At 43.2% G+C, this 19,900-nt stretch overlaps 1 protein-coding gene across 9 annotated transcripts in view; it reads left to right on the forward strand.

Moving 5' to 3' along the window:
* The window catches only part of ltbp1 (latent transforming growth factor beta binding protein 1), an 86,000-nt gene that overhangs the window by 24,468 nt on the left and 41,632 nt on the right, over window positions 1-19,900 (forward strand). For 7 of the 9 annotated variants that reach the window (XM_059520231.1, XM_059520233.1, XM_059520235.1 and 4 more), the window contains exons 4-7: window positions 1,511-1,665; window positions 12,515-12,682; window positions 18,551-18,754; window positions 19,555-19,814. In XM_059520231.1, coding sequence (XP_059376214.1) covers window positions 1,511-1,665; window positions 12,515-12,682; window positions 18,551-18,754; window positions 19,555-19,814 — 787 coding nt within the window. Of the gene's footprint in view, window positions 1-1,510; window positions 1,666-12,206; window positions 12,412-12,514; window positions 12,683-18,550; window positions 18,755-19,554; window positions 19,815-19,900 lie in introns of those variants that run through there. The other 2 variants (XM_059520232.1, XM_059520239.1) reach the window with 2 other exon arrangements.

A 19,900-nucleotide genomic window follows, 5' to 3' on the forward strand; every position in this document is an offset into this window, starting at 1 on the left:
TGGTCAGATACAGGTTTGGAACAACATGATGGGGAATGCATTTTAGGATGGACTATCCCTAAGAGTACAGACACCATACAGACAGTAGGTTTGTGATGTTATTCTAAGTTGCCGACCCTGATTTAGTCCTGTGCGTCATCGTCTTAGAAAGCTTCCCAGCTGTGATTCTGAGCAACCACATCCCTGTTTTCTTCATCCTAATAGATATATGAAAGACGATTACATTTCACATCCGTTTCCTCACAGCTGTGTGCTGTGTTTTGTCTCCTTATTAGAAAGATGTTTGATACTTTAACACAGACATAGCTGATAATTATCTGTACCCATAATCCCCTTACAGACTTCTTGTGGGGAGTTTGGCTGTATTTGGTTTTTACATTGTGTTCTTTACTCTGTTCCAAAAGCTAGTGAGCTGACTATCTAAAGAGCATTTTAAGGGACTTTCCAAAAGGTACACTGTCGCTTAAAATGCACATGATGCTGTCTTATTGGATGGCTAATTTTGGTCAAATTCTACAGCATCATTGTGTCCTTATTTTAGTATTATTTATACTATTATATTTACTAATATTTTAACTTGGCTTTTTTTGGTTGTAATGGCATTTGGCATTTTAGTTGTAATGGATATTATGTGTTTTCATCATTTTTGTTAGTTTTCTTTTTTCTCTGTATAGATTTTATATTTGTTTTAATTTCTAGTTTTAGTACTTCAACTTTTATTTCAGTTAGCTGCCATGGGTAACAAATTGAATTTCATCATGTAATATTTATATTTTATTTTATTTCAGTTTGATTTCTTTTACCAAAATTGATTTTAATAGTATAAGTTAACACTGGTGGTGAAGGCAATCCCAGAATGCACTGCAACAAACTGAAGCAGCAGTATTTCACTCATTCATAACTGAGCTCACTTGGCCAGTAAACTCTATTTTGATATACCAAAAGAAAGAAAAAGGATTTTGCAGAAAAATGAATATGGTTATAACAGAAAGAGATTTTCATGTGCTATGATTGATTTTTGTCTATGTGCTGGCATTCAGCTGTATGCGTGTGATCAACATTATGCCAAATAAATTATGAATCATGTGAATACTGATGTGTTTTCTATGTAGCAAATTATTGGTTTCATTTACATGTTACTAAAAGCATGCCTGCATGTTCAGGGTACTGTGGTTTTCCATATGTACCCATATGTTCCATATGTACCCATATCCATATGTTTTTTGGTTCATTTTGCTTTGATGTACTGGAGGACCCCCTCGAAAACGAGATGTTTCATCTCAAGGGGTTAATCCTCGCAATAAAGATATGTTAATAAATAAATATGGCCTTGAGCAGGTAATTAATCAAAATGAAAACCACATAAATTAAAATATGAATACATGAATAATATAAATATATGAATTTTCAATATGGACATAAATCCTTGTGACAGAAAGAAATAATAACAATAAAATAAAAATAAGGTGTTGACATTTTTGTTTTTGTTTTTAATGTTTGTATCTTGCAGAGTACAAAACCCAGTTTCAATGACAATGCACCAAAGCAAAACCCAGAAATTCATGGTTCAACAGAAAAACTACCACACTCACACACAGGTGAATGGATTCGGACCCACCCTGAACCGGGCCATACCTCTTTCAGTGGGACACAATCCAATAAATGGTAAGTACTAAGTACAATCTCTCTAGAGCTGGATCCCTTTGAATTCAATGCATTTTCTTTCACAGCACATGAGCATGTCAGTTAAAACTACTAAACACCACTGTAACATTTTTTAAAAGACTTTTGCACTATATTCTAAGTCATATGATAGATATGTGTGAGAAGAAATGTAAAAACGAATGATGTTTGGCGTTGTTTAACCTGAATTATATTTACTGACACTGAAGACTGCAGCAGTGGCTACTGAAAATTCAGCTTTGCCATCACACGAGTAAATTATATATTCAAATAGAAAACAGTTAAACAGTCATTTCACATTATTACTGTTTTTACTGTATTTTTCATCAAATAAATGCATCCTTGGTGAATATTATAGATGACTATTTCTTAAAAAAATGTAAATCTTACCCACTCCAAGCTCTTGCACAATAGTGTATGTCTTGGCTTCCATTCTCTATCATTTTGACACATTGATGTAATCCCAAAGCATCTCCTCCTGTTGAAGAAATATGAGAAAGAGTGACATCAGCATCTCAAAATGTTATTTAATGTGTCAGTTTTTATTTTTCAACAAGTCTCACTGACTCTGCATGAAGCCCTGGGTGTTTGACGGAATGACAGATCACACACAGTGAAACATTCCGTGTGCAGAGTGACAGCATGTCTGGCTCACTTAGAAACGTTTAGCTCTGTGTCTGAAACGCTGTGAAATGACAGTACGATTTTGTTATACAGCTGTAGTATGAAGTTTGAGATGATGATAAAAAAGTGTTCCCACAGTCATCAATATTAAAGATGAATATTAAAACTTCCAAGCCTAGAAGAGTTATTGAAACAAATGAAACATTGAAAAGTCATGGGAACTTCTATAGAAAGTACCCCTTCCCCACACACACACAAGCTAATCATACTAAATTCAAGTACAATAGCTACGAAATTAATTTTAAACACCATTATCCATCACAAACCACCAAAATGTCATGGAAAAGTAAGGAAATTCATTGATCAAAAGGTGTGGGAATCCACAGTACAAATTAGTGGTAAGATGGTTCACAACCACAGGCATGTGCGTTTTAGACCCTACTTTCTCACTTCCCCTCTCTGTACTGCTTGTGTGCTATCATCTCATTTATTGTAATTTTGTATTGCTGCAGGTCGGCCCTTAAGTTATGGCCCTATTGTTTTTTTTCCAAGTGGATCCTCTAGTTGAAATCATATAAAGACTTAAGCATTGCCTTGTGCGCTGCACTGTCTAAAGTGAGTTATTAGCCTCATTTTCTCTGGGTAATTTTAGATAAAAGCCTGGCCATGAGGGAAGGCACGAACTGGAGAAAAGAGAGAGAGAAAGAGAGAGAGGAGGAAAATTAAATGACTGAGCATTACGATAAACGGTCATTGAGGGAAGTGCTCTTAGGAAGCAGGTGAGAGGATTAGATACAGTAGTTCTGCATGTGAATGAGGGGACAGTGGAGCGGCAGAACTAATGTGTAGCATGACATCTATTATCCCTTTTCCTGCCCTGCAGACTGGCAGTGTTACACAACTCTGCCGAATACAGCCAGAGCTCTGCTGTAATACTAATGCAAGTAGGAGCCCGTGGGGTATTGGGTAACTGTTTTTGCACGGTGTTGTGGTCTGACATGCCGTTTCTCGCTGCTTTGAAACTCAGCCAAACCGCACTCTGACTGGATGTCGGATCGTACAGAAGTGACCGGGTTCACTCAGAGGGAGACAGACCTTTACATATTACATTACGTTCGTCTGTAGGTCGTAAGAGACAAGCATCTGACTGACTTCCTGTTGACCTCATGTTACATTTGTAGTTTTTGATTGGATTGATGGAAAGAAAGGGGGATTGGCTTAGATCTACAGTTTGAACAGAAACAACAATGCAAACTTCAGATTTAATGACAGACAAATGCTGTATTCGTGTTTTGGTTCACCTAGATTTACTTTGGGGACTTCAAAAAAGTAATTTGTTCACAAATCAGACTACACAGATTGCGCTACATATTTCTGATTCTCTAAAAAAGAAACGTACTCGGTTACTAAACGTAACCTCGGTTCTCTCTAGAAGAGCGAACGAGTACTGCGTCTTAGCTAAGACGCTACGGGAAAAGTCTCTTTTCACGAAATACTGAAGCAAAAAATTATCCTTAATTTTGTATTTTTGTAAAGCGCATTTGCAGCAGTACACAGCCATAGGTGAGACGGCTCGTTCGCTCATTGGCTTGTTCTGCGGCAACTGCACAGCCTATCGAGCGCAGGCTGATGCAACATCAGACCAATAAGGGCGCTTCGCGCCCTTCTTGCCACTTCCCGCCGAAACGGGTGTGGCTCAACCTATAAAAGGAGCTCGAAAAGGCTGACTCACCTGATTTATTTCATCGCCGAAGCGAACCAGAGTGAATCGTACGCACGGCAGAGAACGCAGTACTCGTTCGCTCTTCTAGAGAGAACCGAGGTTACGTTTAGTAACCGAGTACGTTCTCTTACGAGAGCTCTCTCGTACTGCGTCTTAGCTAAGATGCTACGGGAACCCGATGTAAAACGCCGTGCGCGCAGGGATCACACACCAATAAACCTGAAGCAACGCCCAGGATTTACAGTGCACAGTCACCTGAGGGACTCACAGAGAGTCCGGGACAGAAAAGGGGGAAAGCCCTCCGTCCCATATCTAGCAGCATCCGTAGATGCGGCAATATGACATCACACAGCCGAGGCGAGGCCTGACCAATGTGGCAATGCGGGTCTTACGCAATACTGCCCATAAAACAGTCGGCAGCGCATAGCGCTCATGAACTCAGAATTCCCCTCAGGGCCCCGATTCTTCTATACCGACAGCGGCCTTGCTTGCAAGGCGGGAACCTCCAGGTTATAGAACCTGATAAATGTAGACGGCGAGGCCCAACCCGCCGCCATACATATATCCTGCAAGGAGATCCCAGTAGACCACGCCCACGACGAGGCAACGCCTCTTGTGGAGTGTGCTCTGACGCCCAACGGGCACTGAAGGCCCCTGGAAGCGTAAGCTAACGCTATGGCGTCAACTATCTATCTGGATAGAGTCTGTCTCGAAACAGCCATTCCCTTGGAACGTCCACCGAACGAGACAAATAGCTGCTCCGTTTGCCGAAAGGCAGCAGAGCGAGACACATAAGCTCTTAAAACCCTGACAGGGCAAAGAAGACTCAAGTCTCCATCCTCCCCTGACACCGGCAGGGCAGACAGGGCAATAACCTGAGCCCAAAACGGTGTGTTGAGGGATTTCGGCACATAACCGTGCCTAGGTTTGAGTATGACCCTTGAGTCATTGGGCCCAAACTCCAAGCACGACTGGCTCACCGAGAGCGCGTGCAAATCACCCACACGCTTCACAGAAGCGAGAGCCAACAAGAATACTGTCTTGAACGACAGATGCTGAAGGCTAACCGATTGGATAGGCTCAAAAGGGGGACCCTTCAAGGCCTCCAAAACCGCCGCGAGGTCCCACATAGGGACTGACGGAGGTCTGGTAGGATTCAGCCTCCTAGCTCCTCTGAGGAACCGGATGACTAAATCGTTCCTTCCTATTGACTGACCGGACGCCGTTTCAGAAAACGCCGCGATGGCCGCCACATAAACTTTGAGCGTGGATGGGGCTCTGCCCTTATCCAACAGCTCCTGTAGGAAGGAGAGGACCTCCGTCACCTCACAACTAAGGGGTGAATAACCTCGAGCTGTGCACCAGCTGGAGAACACCGACCACTTCGAGGCATACAGACGTCGTGTCGACGGAGCTCTAGCCTGAGTGATGGTATTTAGCACTCCCACTGCGAGATCAGCGGGTAACCGTAGAGTGCACATACATGGAGGGACCACAACTCCGGTTGAGGGTGCCAAATCGAGCCCTTGGCCTGCGAGAGGAGATCTCTCCTCAACGGTACCGGCCATGGGGCGACATCTGCTAATTGCATCAAATCTGGGAACCCTGGTTGGTTCTTCCAAAGAGGTGCCACAAGCAGTATTGAACATCTCGTTTCTCTCACCCGTTCTATCACCTGCGGAAGGAGGGAGAGGGGAGGGAACGCATAAAGCGGGCAGCATGGCCATTTCCGTGACAGCGCGCTTTCGTTCTTGGAAAAGAACGCGGGGCAGTGAGCGTTTTCATGGGACGCAAAGAGGTCCACCTCCGCCATGCCAAATCTCTCCCACAACAGCCGGACTGTTTGCGGGTGTAGAGACCATTCGCCCGTAGGGACATTGCCTCTGGACAGCCTGTCTGGACCCAGATTCTGCAGTCCAGGCACATGCACTGCTCTCAGCGAGCGCACGTTGCGTTGAGCCCAAATCAGGAGGCGTTCCGTCAGCCTGCACAGGTTTCGGGACCCAAGACCGCCCTAGCGATTTATGTAGGACACCACGGACATGTTGTCCGAACGGACTACGACGTGGTGATCCTTGATATGGGGACAAAAGTGCGTCAGCGCGTTCTCCACTGCCAGCATTTCCAGGCAGTTGATATGATGGAGCTTTTCCCGTTCTGACCATAGGCCAAAGGACGGTCTGCCTTCGAGCAGCGCTCCCCATCCCGAAGTGGAGGCGTCCGTCGACACCATTTTCACACTCGGGGAAGTCCCCAGGCTTACACCTGATCGGTACCAGCCGTTCGCTGTCCAAGGTGCTAGAGCCGCAACACAGCTCTGATCGACCTTGAAATGCAGCCGGCCAGACGCCCACGCTCTGCGCGGCACCCGAGCCTTCAGCCAGAACTGCAGGGGGCGCATGCGGAGCAGGCCCAGCCGCAGAACCGGAGATGCAGAGGCCATGAGACCCAGCATCTTTTGACAGTGTTTGAGCGACACAGTCGCGCCGCAGTGGAAAGAACTCGCTGCGCGCTGAATGCCCATCGTGCGCTGTGGTGACAGTCGCGCCGTCATGGAACACGAGTTCAGAACTATACCCAGAAACAGGATCGTCTGACTGGGGTTCAGCGAACTCTTTGCCCAATTGACACTGAGGCCGAGCTTCTCGAGGTGATCGAGTAAAACGGCCCTGTGGTCCACGAGCTCCGCTCGTGATCGGGCCAGAACCAGCCAGTCGTCCAAATAATTCAGCACTCGTATGCCTCTGAGTCTGAGAGGAGCGAGCGCTGCATCCATGCACCTCGTAAACGTACGAGGAGCTACGGACAAGCCGAATGGCAGGACTGCAAACTGGTATGCCTGGCCCTCGAAGGCGAATCTCAAAAACCGCCTGTGGTTTGACGCTATCTGTATTTGAAAATACGCGTCCTTCAGATCTATTGACATGAACCAGTCCCCTCTGCGAATCTGCGCGAGGAGCATCCTGGTCGTGAGCATTTTGAAACTGCGTTTCATCAATGCCTTGTTCAGCTGTCTTAGATCCAGTATGGGCCTGAGACCCCCGTCTCTCTTGGGCACCAGAAAGTATCTGCTGTACAGCCCCCCCTCGCTTTGAGCTTGAGACACAGGCTCTACAGCCCCTTTGCTCAACAGTTTTGATATTTCGGCCCGATGTATGTGTGCTACTTCTGTTTTGACCGTAGTTTCGACGCGCGCTGAAAAGCGCGGTGGGCGTCGAGAAAACTGTAGCGAGTAGCCTCTCTTTAAAATGCCTAGCACCCAATCCGAAACCCCTGGAAGCGCTGACCATGCATCTGCATGAATGGCTAAGGGCTGGATGCGACACGTGCTCTGTTGACTGGGCAACGGCGGCGCTCGAGTGTGCTGCGCATCTGAGGCGGGGAGCGCGCTGATCACAGCGGGCAGATCGCTCATCCTCGACCCCGTTCCGGCGCTTAACCGACTGGAGGGAGGCTGAGCGGGTCCCGTGGGACTCGATATATCTGCGAGTAACCGTGGGCTGCATGTGTGCACTTTTACCACTTTCAACTCACCGTCTGCCTGTGCAGAATGTACGTGCACGGGCCTCGTTTTTACAGAAGCCCTGCGCCGTAAGTGACATAGTGTATGTGGGCACTGGGAAGTGGGCACGTTTACTATGCGGTGCGCTCGACCGATCTGTGTCGATCTTCTGTGCGCTAGCCCTGTGTGCAGGGCTGTGCTTACATGCGGGGATGGGCACTGGGTAGTGGGCATCGTCACTGCATTTAAAGCACCATCGGCCGTGGCCGGACGAGCGTGCACGGGTTTCGTTTTTACAGAAACCACATGACGCGTGTGACATAGTAATTGTGGGCACTGAGGGGTGGGCACTTTACTATGTAGTGTGCGCGACCGACTTGAGTCGACATTATGGGCGCAGGCCCTGTGTGTAGGGCTGTGCTTACATGTGGAGATGGGCACTGAGGAGTGGGCATCGTCACAACATTTATAGCACCATCGGCCGTGGCCGGAACACCAGAAAAAACACTCTTTTTGTGAAACATCTGGGTAGCCGTGATAACGGCTTTTGTGTGCAGGCAAGCGGGCACTCGTGCAGGCTTGCGCATTGCAGAAGACACTGAAGCAGTCACAACTCTTGGAACTGCAACAGCGGCGCGCTTGGGTGAGAGCTCGGCCGCAGCGGAACTCGAACACCGGCGCTTTCCCAGCAGTGCTAGGATGCTTTCGGGGCTTCTGGCTTCACCGCAATCCTCTGGCGCGGCTCCCGCGGCGCGGGGCAACGGCTCGAAGAGCGAGAACGGGGTCCCGAGCTGCTTCTGGAGCGCTTCGGCAAGAAGTGCTTGAACGCCTGTGAAGCTTTCTGGTCCTCGGCAAATCTCTCCACAAACTCGTTGACGGAAGATCCAAAGAGGCCGGCAGGAGTTAGCGGAGCGTCAAGAAACGCAGCGCGCTCAGACTCCTTGATGTCAGAAAGCGTCAGCCACAAATGCCTCTCAGCCACCGTAGCGGAAGCCATAACCCGTCCCATGGCCGGTGCAGCGGACTTAGTAGCGCGGAGGGAGAGATCCGAAGCACTCCTCAGATCCGCGAGACAGATCGCTTCAGGTCCCATCTCATCCAGCTTGCGGAGAAGATCGCCCTGGAAAATCTGTAGCGTCGCCATGGTGTGTAACGCAGACGCAGCCTGCACAGCAGCAGAGAATATCCGTGCGAGCAGCGATGACGTCATGCGGCAGGCTTTGGATGGCAACGCCGCCTTAGTCCGCCGTCCAGCAGAGGGCGGGCAAAGGTGCGCTGCTATAGCCTGTTCCACCGGCGGAAGTGACAGGTAGCCTCTGTTCTTAGCACCGTCCAGTGTGGAGAATGCTGACGAAACAGATGAGCGGATTCTCGCCGAGAATGGAGCGTCCCAAGCCTTCGCCACTTCTTCGTGAAGCTCAGGAAGAAAAGGGGCGTGTTTTGAGCTTGAGGAAGAGCGCTCAACCCGGAAGATAGCTACCATCCAGCCGGGAACGTGAAGGGGGCGCTGGTGCAGACCACTCGAGGCCGAGGCTCGCCGCGGCCAACGAGAGTACACGCATCAGCTCCTTATCGATATCCCCCCGTCTGCTGGGCCTCTGAGCAGCGGGCGCGAGATCCACGGAGCTCGCCCAACCCTCACTGCCCGAAGCAAGCAGAGAGCACGTGTCTTCTTCCTCCGACGCGGGCCTGAGATCCACTTCCTCCGATGACGCGTCGGCAAGCAGCGGACGCTGAGCATCGGGAAGCGATGCAGGGGAGACCGGCGAAGCGGAGGGAACCGGCGAGCTCGGCCGAGCTGGAGGCGGTTCTGGTAGGCGCTGCGAGCGGCGCTTCTTACGGCGCTGCGGCGCAGCGGATGATGCAGGCTTCGAGAAGGATGCCAGGCGAGTCCTCAGAGTCACCATAGGCATCAACTCGCAATGAGGACATCCGCCATCAGCATTGAGTTGATTGAGTTGATTGACCATTGCATGGTCTTCACCCAGACAGGGGACGCAGATGACGTGACGATCTCCTTCGCTGAGCGGGGTTCTGCACGAGCCGCACGAAGGCATCTTTATAAAGACGCAGCTCTTTTGTGAATGTGCGTCGCAGGGCGAACACACACACAGAATATTACAGAACAAGGATTGTAAAGGATATGGGCGCCGGATAGCGCAGCAGGAACGGCAGTGGAAGGCGGCGGTGCCAGCGGCTTCAGGATGGCTCGTCCTGCTGATATGCTCTTCCAGATGGCGCTTGCTTCCTCGTGATCCAGCGATGCGTGAGCTTCGCTGAAGAGATGAAAAATCAGGTGAGTCAGCCTTTTCGAGCTCCTTTTATAGGTTGAGCCACACCCGTTTCGGCGGGAAGTGGCAAGAAGGGCACGAAGCGCCCTTATTGGTCTGATGTTGCATCAGCCTGCGCTCGATAGGCTGTGCAGTTGCCGCAGAACAAGCCAATGAGCGAACGAGCCGTCTCGCCTATGGCTGTGTACTGCTGCAAATGCACTTTACAAAAATACAAAATTAAGGATAATTTTTTGCTTCAGTATTTCGTGAAAAGAGACTTTTCCCGTAGCGTCTTAGCTAAGACGCAGTACGAGAGAGCTCTCGTAAGAGAACTGGCATTTTATCTCATTATATTTGATTCCTGTTTAACTTGTCAAAAACATAAATTTGGGTATGTCTTCCAAGGTAGCCTAACTAGCCTAATTTGTTAGCAATAGACATAAAGGGAGCGCAGGGTAAAAATATAAATTTTCCTGTTAATCATATTCTTGATTTGAATTATCAAAATCTTTTTTATTATTACCGCAGCATTTACAACTTCAGGTGAAGTTTGTGGACTAATTTAAAAGTAAAAAGATAAAAGGGTCTTTACTGCAAAATAATTACAAGACAACACACTTTTCTATTAATGTGTCTAATTCACAAACAAATGACTTTTTATTGAACTGAAAAATAAGCAACCAGTGTCATTTAATTCCTGAACATATTACTCTCTTGATCCATTTCTTGTAATGAATCATTCAAAAAGACTAAATTAACATTTAAATCAGTTTGTCATATCCTGATATAAATGATGAAATACAGACGCTGTATTAATATTAATGTATTTAAAGAAAAAAAAAGAAGAAGAAAACTTTGAGCAAGATTAGATTTGCCATCTCGTGCTTGAAAGGCAAGAATTATGCCTCTAAGCCACATTAGCTCATGTCCAGGTATGGGACTGAAATCCTAGCATCAAATCTGAGGTTAGGTTTTATAATCAGTTTTATATAAAAACTAAACAAGTCTGTGATATTTCCTATGGTAATTTAGATTTTCCAACTAAAATTGTATTTGTGGTTTATGGTAGTTATAGCAGACTGACTAGTTTCTCAATGTCTTAGGCGTCTGGCACCCGGTGAGGTCTGTCCAACACAAGAGGCGGCCTGTCAACAGCCCTCTGTGTGTGTGTGTGTGTGTGTGTGTGTGCTTGAGGTGCTCTGGAAAAGCCATTCATCTCTTGTCTGTTACTGTACACTCTCAGTGTGTCTTCCTCAATTTACTTTCCATTCTCACTTCATAACAGCTGTTTGATCTTTGAGAAAAAGTTACATGTTAGATTCTAGTTGATGTACTAGTAGTCTTATAAGCATAATACAGATGTTGGTGACTTTTGGTGAAAAAAAATTGTAAAAGCCACAATCACACTAATGCAAATTGCTAATGCAAGTTTCTCATACAAAGTTATGATGTAACACACAAACTGTATGGATGGTCTGCACAAACCGTATGGACTACTTTTATAAAATCTTTATCGTATAAACCTTTTTTTAGGTCCCATAGAAGAAAGTCATTGGCAAGTCATGATGTCTAATTGTTCTTTTTTTTTTCATAGTATTTTTTGGTGAAATAACCCTTTAACGAGATTTGTTTTAAATGGATTGGTGGAGGACGAATGACAGTATAAGGGTCATGAATAGAGACAAAGAAACAACAGAAACCGAAAGCAGACAGAAAAACAGGCAGGTAATCGAGCAGAAAACAGGCCAGGACTATCTCCAGATGTCTGACTGGAAAATATTTAGTGAGACGGTGATGCCAAGAGTATATCAGACTGCAATTTAAATAACATGCTCACTAATACAATGAATTAATTAATTAGACGCGGAGAGGAGAATGTGGGTAGATTGTGTTCCACATAGTTTTGCAGGTGGAGATGACATCATTTCAATTAAAGGAATCAGGACAGACTATTTTAGGAAAATAGTTTTTCTTGCATTTTTCAGATGAAGGTGTGAAAGTCTATTTATGCTGCTAAGAGATGAAGCTGCTTTAAGAGAGAAAAAGAGGTTGGAACTGAACTTCAACTAACAACAATTTTATAATCAATTAATCTGAATTTTTTTTTTGCATCTAGCCAAAACTGATTAACATAAAAACTATACAGTTTTCCTAGTTAATAGTATTAATATGTCTGACTAGTAGTCATAGCTTTTGCTAGAAATAAGAGTTAGTTGGGAAAACCCGACATTCCCTCTTTTCATCGCTGTATAAGGCTTGGAGATGTGGTCACTTTGTCCGAATCCTTCGAGAAGAGCTGGGTCTGGTCCCAGAGTTGTTTGCTAGTCTCTCTCTCTCTTTTTCTCTCTAGCTCTTTTGCTTCTATTTTTTCTTCAGTCACCTCCTCATGTTCCAGAGACTGAGATATTGGACCAAGGACAGAGAAAAGGAGGGAATGGACGAAAAAGGAATCAGTCACAGGGGAACACGTAAAGGAGACTAAGAAAAGACAAGACAGCAGAAATACTTTTTTCTTTTCTCCAGCCTCTCTCCCTCTCGCTCCCTCTCTCATTTCACTTTCTTAAAGCTGAACTCCTGAGCTGTTCTGCCAGACACTGCCTACAAAAGTGAGAGAGAGTCGTTCTGAGTTGTTTATGAAAGCCATGCCGTCCAGACTGATGGATTTTTCTCTCTTCTCTCTGTTGATGTCTCTGGTTTGCTGGGCTGTAGTAGGGAACCACACAGGCCGGATCAAGGTGGTCTTCACCCCGACTATCTGCAAGATGACCTGCACCAACGGCCGCTGTCAGAACAGCTGTCAGCAGGGCAACACCACCACTATCATCAGTGAGAATGGGCATGCTACGGACACGCTCACAGCCCCCAACTTCAGAGTCGGTGAGTGGCATCGCCGCCTCTTCTCAATGTATTGTAGGAAAAATGGGAATTTTCATTCATCTAGGTCTTGTAGAACATATTATTCCTTTGTTGGCAACTGGACTTTGTTGACGGTATGTGTGTATGCTTGCGTTTTTCTGTATACTGAACGGAGAACAGCTGGCCGTGGGCCTGTTACATCATGTCCAGCCTTAGACAGGTCTATAATTATGGCTGATGTTTGGATGTGTTTCTAGTCGCAGTTCAGAGGGGAGGTTTCATTTGCCTGGCAGATATTGTGGAAAAGTTAAAGATGCTTTAGACTGTGTCTGAAAAACCTACATAATTGGACCTCAGTTCTTCTAGGTTCCTTTCCAACAGTGATAATTCACAATGAGGGCTCAGAATGGATCGAGAGCATGTGGTTATGACACAGCAGAACGTCTTCTGGCCTCCGGCTCAGCCAGTTCATGTTCATTTACTGCCCGGCTCGGGGTTCTTCACGCACTTCTTAGTTGCGTAATCTGGTGGTTCCCAATCAGGGCATTTGGAAAGAATTTGATTTGGCTATGGTAGAGTCTTTGTTACTTTTTTGTTAACTTTTCATTAATATTTGCCCATATTATTATGTATTTTCTTATTTTCTCATGGATGATGAGTTTTACTTCTATCATATTTGAATTCCAATATAGAATATGCAAGTTACGGCTGTTAAACATTCCATTTAGATTTTATGTATAAGTAAATTAGACATTTCCCTCAGGGTAAGTGTGATGGCCCCAGAACTGTCAAAACTGAAAGACAAACTCGGGTGTCTTATTATAGACCGTAGAAGCTACTTGGTGAGCCTTTTTTACCAACTATATTTTTATATTAGTTTGAATATTAATGCTAAATAATATGAATTGGTATGAGCACATTTCTAGTCAATGGGGTTTGGGGAGTACAAGACAAAAAAAAAGTAAAAAAAAACACCTCCTTTCTAAGTAAAATCAAAAAGTACATTCACTTCTTGCTCCACTGCTGTATTGGGCCATTGCAATTAGTTACTTTGTGACTTGCATTAGGGTCAAGAATGAAGCAATAAACACAATTTATACACATAGTTGTTACATAAGTGTTACTTTTGAATCCAATTACTTTGTGGACACAAGGGTAGCATTCATAGAGGGGTTTGTTTTCACCAGTGGGTTTTGTAATCAGCACCCGGCAGGTTGAGCGGCTGAAATTGTATTCCATATAAGAGGGTCAGGAAAGCTCAGAGGAGTAAGTGTTCGGACAGATACTCTCAGTATAAGCAGAGTTTGTGCTTGGTGCTAAGATTCTCTCTCTCTCCCCGGCAAGCTGTTTGTCTGAATGAGGCGATCGTCTGGAGTGGGTGAGTGTGTGCGGCCTTATAAGGAACACAGAGCGTTCTGTCAGCTCTGATCCAGACGTAGCTGGGAGGAGAGATCCCAGGCCGAGCTCCAGCACTGTGGAGAATGGAGACACACACACATTAGAGTTGGATCAATACCAAGATTTTGGCTTCGGTAATCTGGACCAACCTCTCATACCTCAGCGTTGATGCTAAATCAATACCTTAAAATAAATGGTAAATAAAACTAGGGCTGTCAGTAGATTCAGTAATTTGTCTCATCTCAGAGCAAATATGCAATAATTAAATATAGCTTTCCCTATACATCACCCTTCAAAAGTTTGGGGAATGTCAGATTTCTGATGCCATATGATCCTTCAGAAATCCCTCTTATACTCTGATTTGATGCTCAAGAAACATGTCGTAATATTATTATCAAATTTTTTTTTTTTTTTCTTTTTCTTTTTCTTTTTTTACCTGAATAGACAGTTCAAAATAACAGCATTTATTTGAAATAGATGTTTGTTTGATAGAATAGATAGTCTGTATTGCTGGTTTCCACATGAATGAAAAATTATACTTATTGAGGTTTCTGACAATACAATTCCGCCATTCAGATTTTACGTTTTGTAAATATAGATTTTTCAATGTCAAATTTGTTAAATGCATTAAAAAACATTGAAACTATCACATCATTGCATGAACATTTATATTTCATATAATACTACATGAACCTACATTCATGCACTACATGGACATACTGTACAGTACTGTATAGCATATATTGACAAATGGGTCAAGTATCAAAACTGGCAAAATGACAGTGTCATGGTCATTTTACTCCATGCACACATAGAGACTGTCATACAGACCTGTGAAGTATTGATCAACTCTAGGTTTTGACTGCCACATTGATCAATAGACCATCTCATAGAACTACAAATGCATTATCACAACTGATCGACGTGTAGCTACAAGCTCCTTTATTATGATTGCACTGGAGAGAGGAATGTATTGGTGCACTTATGAAAATCATCAGTGATGTCCAGACTGCTCCAACTGGAGCTGGATGTTCATCCTGAGTGACTGTGTATGTGTAAATGTCTCACCCAAATGCGTTGTTGGACACAGTTGTGTTGGGTGTTTTGACAGTCATCCCCATGGAGCTGCCACTGAACCTGTCTGTACTAGCAGAGGCGTCAGGGTTTACAGGAAAATGTTACTCCGTCTGTTCATGGGCCGTGGGTGCCTGCTCTTTTTGGTATTCCAGGTGGGCTAATGACATTGCAATTACAAAAAGCTCTGATGACTTGCTTTTCTGTTCTCACTTATGTGAAACTCATTTTCCAGTTTTGAAATGCATTTAATGTCTGTGTGTGTCCCTGAACATTCTGTGAGAGTTCTGGTCTGAGTGGAAGAGAAAGATGAAGTGATATTTTCATCAATATTTACATGTCATCAGAAAATCTTGATATAATTTTTTATTAGTTGTATAGAAAAATAGAATTAGTTTGGCTGTTGGACTCATGAGTTCTTTAAGACTGTTTGTGTGTGTGTGTGTGTGTGTGTGTGTTGTTTTAATTTGTGGTTCAGAGTGGTGTTGTCTTAACAACTGAACATCATACACATTCAAAAGTATATTAAAAGTATATCAATTAATACTTTTATTCAGCAAGGGTGCATTAAATTGATCAGAATTGACAGTATAAAGAATGTTATTGTTATAAAATGTAAATGTCAAATAAATGCTGTTTTATTGAACCTTTTGTCAAGGTTTCAATACACAGCACAACTGAGTAAGTCATTGATAATAAGAAGAAATGTTTCTTGAACATCAAATCAGCATAATAGAACTGTTTGTGAAGGGTCATGTGACAATGAAGAGTAGAGAAATGACTGCTGAAAATCCAGGTTTGCCATCACAGGAATACATTCCATTTTAACCCTATCAAGTCGATTAACGCGGATACGCGTTTTGAGTCATTTTCTCCTGATAACCCCGAAAAGAACTTAAATTACACTTTTTAGTTTTAATCGTACAGATAAGAGCAATACATCGATCGAATCTGTAAAGGGTCTACTTTTTTTGGATACAGACATAATAACAACAGAACTTTGTGCACTTATAAAATAAAGATAACAAACAAGGTGTGCTGTCTGCAGCCTTTGTCTGCGCTGATCTTCATTTACAAACACGTCATTTAAATGAACTGTAACTCCGTGAATACTCAACGAAAATACATGAGAGAGATATCAAGATGAAGTAAACAAGATGATTTTACATCATTTAGAAAGAAAAATTCTAGGCTACAAGCTCCAGTTCTCAAAAATCCCGGGAACCATTGTTCTTTATGTGTTTTATTGCCTTATTCAAGCGTTTTAACATTTTTAGTTTTTCACTAACCACGCATAATATTTTTTTTCTCAAAAACACAATCATGTACATACATGCATTTCACATATTATTACAGCCCAGTTTGTGCTGATTACAGTGAGATTAGTCTTTACCCATTTAGATATTTATAAGAAACTGAAAAAAGCACAAATGTCAAGGCATGACAAAACTTCTCCAGGCCCCAAAAATACCCTTAGACTCCAGAGGGTTAAAATATGAAAATAGACAACAGGTGTTTAAAATCATAAAAATATTTCACAATAATTATACATGTTTTATCATCAGATAAATGCAGATCTGAAACTTTTGAATGACAGTGTGCATTATATGAAACACATTGCATGGAATAAAATACTTCTGTATAGAAAGTCAAAACCTGTAAAAAAAAATGACTAACATGCTACTGATGAAAGCCAACTATATAACTATATTATTTAATATTAGCATTCTAAGCCTGTGGTATATTATGCCACCTGGCTAAAATCATGATATGATATCATACATAAGTGAAGTTAGTTGGCATATTTGCTTTTGGGTTGATTGATGTAGAATATAAAATAAAAAATTAATTGTGAACATCTGGAAAATGTGATACAAAAATTACAATAAAATACAAAGGTCATTTTAGAGTTTTGTGGCACAAGTGTACAACATAAATAAAAAAAAGGAAATATGTTATGTATTCATATTGCATTTTGTTGTTGTTGGTTTTCTCTTTGGGGTTTTGACTTCTTTCATTTGCACCTAGCTGGGTTTTTAAAATGTTTACTCCACCAGAGATATTCTGCTAGTCTCTAGTCGAGTCTGTCCTGCAAGGCCTCTCATTAGAGCTGCTCCTGGCTGTCAGCTCATCTGAAAGTCATTGTGTATGTGTGAGAACCTCTGTAGTAGTCATCTTGCTATAGATAAAGCCAGCTCTGACAATAAAAATTGTCTAAGCACCAGATCAGTAGTGTTTATATCTCATAAATATATATATATACCTCTTTTATATAATGTTATAGTCATTAATGTGTGAAAGAGTGAAAGTTTATGATTGTGTGGTCTGTCATTCTGCTCCTGCTAGTTGTCTTGCCATTTCTGCCGCATTAAATTGGTTTACTATCATACAGCTCTATTTCCTTCTGTCCGGGAGATAGTGGTGCTGTGTAGTATACTAGTTAGGCAGGATGTGTATAAATGTGTGTGTATGTGTGCGTGATTCAATGTTGATACATGAGTGTGTCAAGTTATTGCCTGTGATTCACTGTTGGCACTGTGGAATAGTCCTAGATTTCCCACTAGAGCAGAAATAATGAAAGTGTGTGTGCGCATGTTGTGTATAAATCATGCTTTGTCAGAGTGAATGCAAATATTAATATAAATACACCAATGTATTGGAAAAAATATATGTATTTGTTTGTGTGTGAGTGTGGGATTGTTTAGCTATACCTTGGGGAAAAAATTGTCACTGGAAGACTGTTAAATATGACAAAACCTCTCTTTGGGGACATTTGGGATTACCCTCATTTGGAAAAATGAATGAAATAATGCTTCATGAATAAAAAAAGTGTGTAAAAATGTATATAAAAATAAGACTGTTATAAGTCAAATGTTCGAAATAATGTCCGATACCACAACACATATATATCGTCGTAAAATATCTATCCCCAAAACATTTATTTACCTCAGCTGTGGGATAATTAAATACATTCATCATTTTGCTGGTGTTATTACTGAGCCGAACGTGATCTAAAAGCTCAAGTAAGATTTTAAGCAGTGTGAAAAATGGCTAAATGCGAGCGAGGCAGAGAGAAAGTCGAAGATGTTTCACGGCAGAATGGTCCGTCACCATAATGGCATGTTTCAGTGGAAATGTGTCACGTAGAACTCTCATTACACGCCACCACAAAAGTTCCTAAACAGCTTTTGTGTAAAGCATTTAAACACCTACACACACACACACAACAGCCCACAAGCAAACACTTGCTCAAACATGGGACGAAACTAACGTTTGATGATAATTTTGTTGGTTCATCTGTGTATATGTTTGTCAGTCTCTTAAATGTGACGGGTCTCTGAACAGGAAGTTGTCACTAAACTAAACATTGCTTTGATTAACCATGCTTTGCTCTGTTTGTGTATGTGTGTGTTTTAGTTGTTTGCCATTTGCCCTGCATGAATGGAGGAAAATGCAGCGCTCGGGACAAGTGCCAGTGCCCACCAAACTTTACTGGAAAATTCTGCCAAATGGTGAATCCCAACGGTCACCAGGGTCAACATACTGTTGTAAACGGACAGAAGACACACGTCCACTCAACGCACACGTTACCCCTCACCTACGGCACTGGACAAAACCAGGGTAACACTTTTATTTTTGTGTTTTTACCTGTAGAAAATCCTCCTGAAACTTATTTCTGTTATTCAGAAATACATGGCTTTGCTGTTATTAAAGAAATAATCAGAGCTCAGAATTCCAACAAAACATTATTGTCAATTGTCCTTTGTTTTCTTAAATAATAATAATAATAAAAGTCTAGGTTACAGTGAGACACTTATAATGGAGGTCAATGGGGCTGAGCCATAAACATTTAAATACTCAGTATAGCTACAATATCTAAACAAAATGTGTTAGCATGAGTGTGACGAGTGGGGCGGGGCCGAGAGACGTGGGAACAGAGTGAGGCCGGTGGAGTGATTGGAGATGAGCGACACCTGCTCGACCCACCGGTCTCGAGTCCCACGGAGGAGATGGAAGGATATAAAACTGGAGCGACGACAGTGAAGGACAAGAGAGGACCAGGCCTGTATTTTAGTTTGTGTTTTGGTTTTGATTTGTGCGCGTCAGTCGTCCGTGAGGGGCTGACACGCTGTTTTGTCTTTATTTTGTCATTAAAATATCATTTGATTGTCTGCCGGTTCCCGCCTCCTTCTTCCCGATGATTATGGAGTTTTAATTTAATTAATAAAAAAAACTTGAGATTTCTACAGTTACTTTAGAGTTTTAGGGTTTATGGCATTGTGTTATATTGACAATGAAGTTGTAAAACTGGATATTATTTTACAAGGAATCAGTTAACATTACACCACAAATTCTGTTGACTGAGCTCAACTTTGTATTGAAACCACATGAATCCCCTTTAAAGTGTAACTTTTCTGTAGGTTTGGTGAATGTCCATGTGAAACATCCTCCAGAAGCCTCTGTCCAGATCCATCAGGTGTCTCCGGTGGACAATAACGGGCAGGTCAAAAACACACAGTCCAGCCGCACTTTCACCTACCACAGCAGCAGCCAGAGCATCCAACACGGACATACTCACAGCGGCGTCATTTACCCCAACCAGCAAACATACCCCCAGTACCAGCCGGTGACTTCCAAGAACCAGCTGGGACGCTGCTTCCAGGAGACTGCTGGAATGCAGGTCAGAGATACAAAGAGTGTTTGTTTGTGAACTCCTGTATAAAGCTTTCATGTGAGGAAATGCAATATTTACACTATATGTCGATC

Source organism: Carassius carassius, chromosome 32 (genome assembly GCF_963082965.1).
Source record: "Carassius carassius chromosome 32, fCarCar2.1, whole genome shotgun sequence".
Lineage (NCBI taxonomy): Eukaryota > Metazoa > Chordata > Actinopteri > Cypriniformes > Cyprinidae > Carassius > Carassius carassius.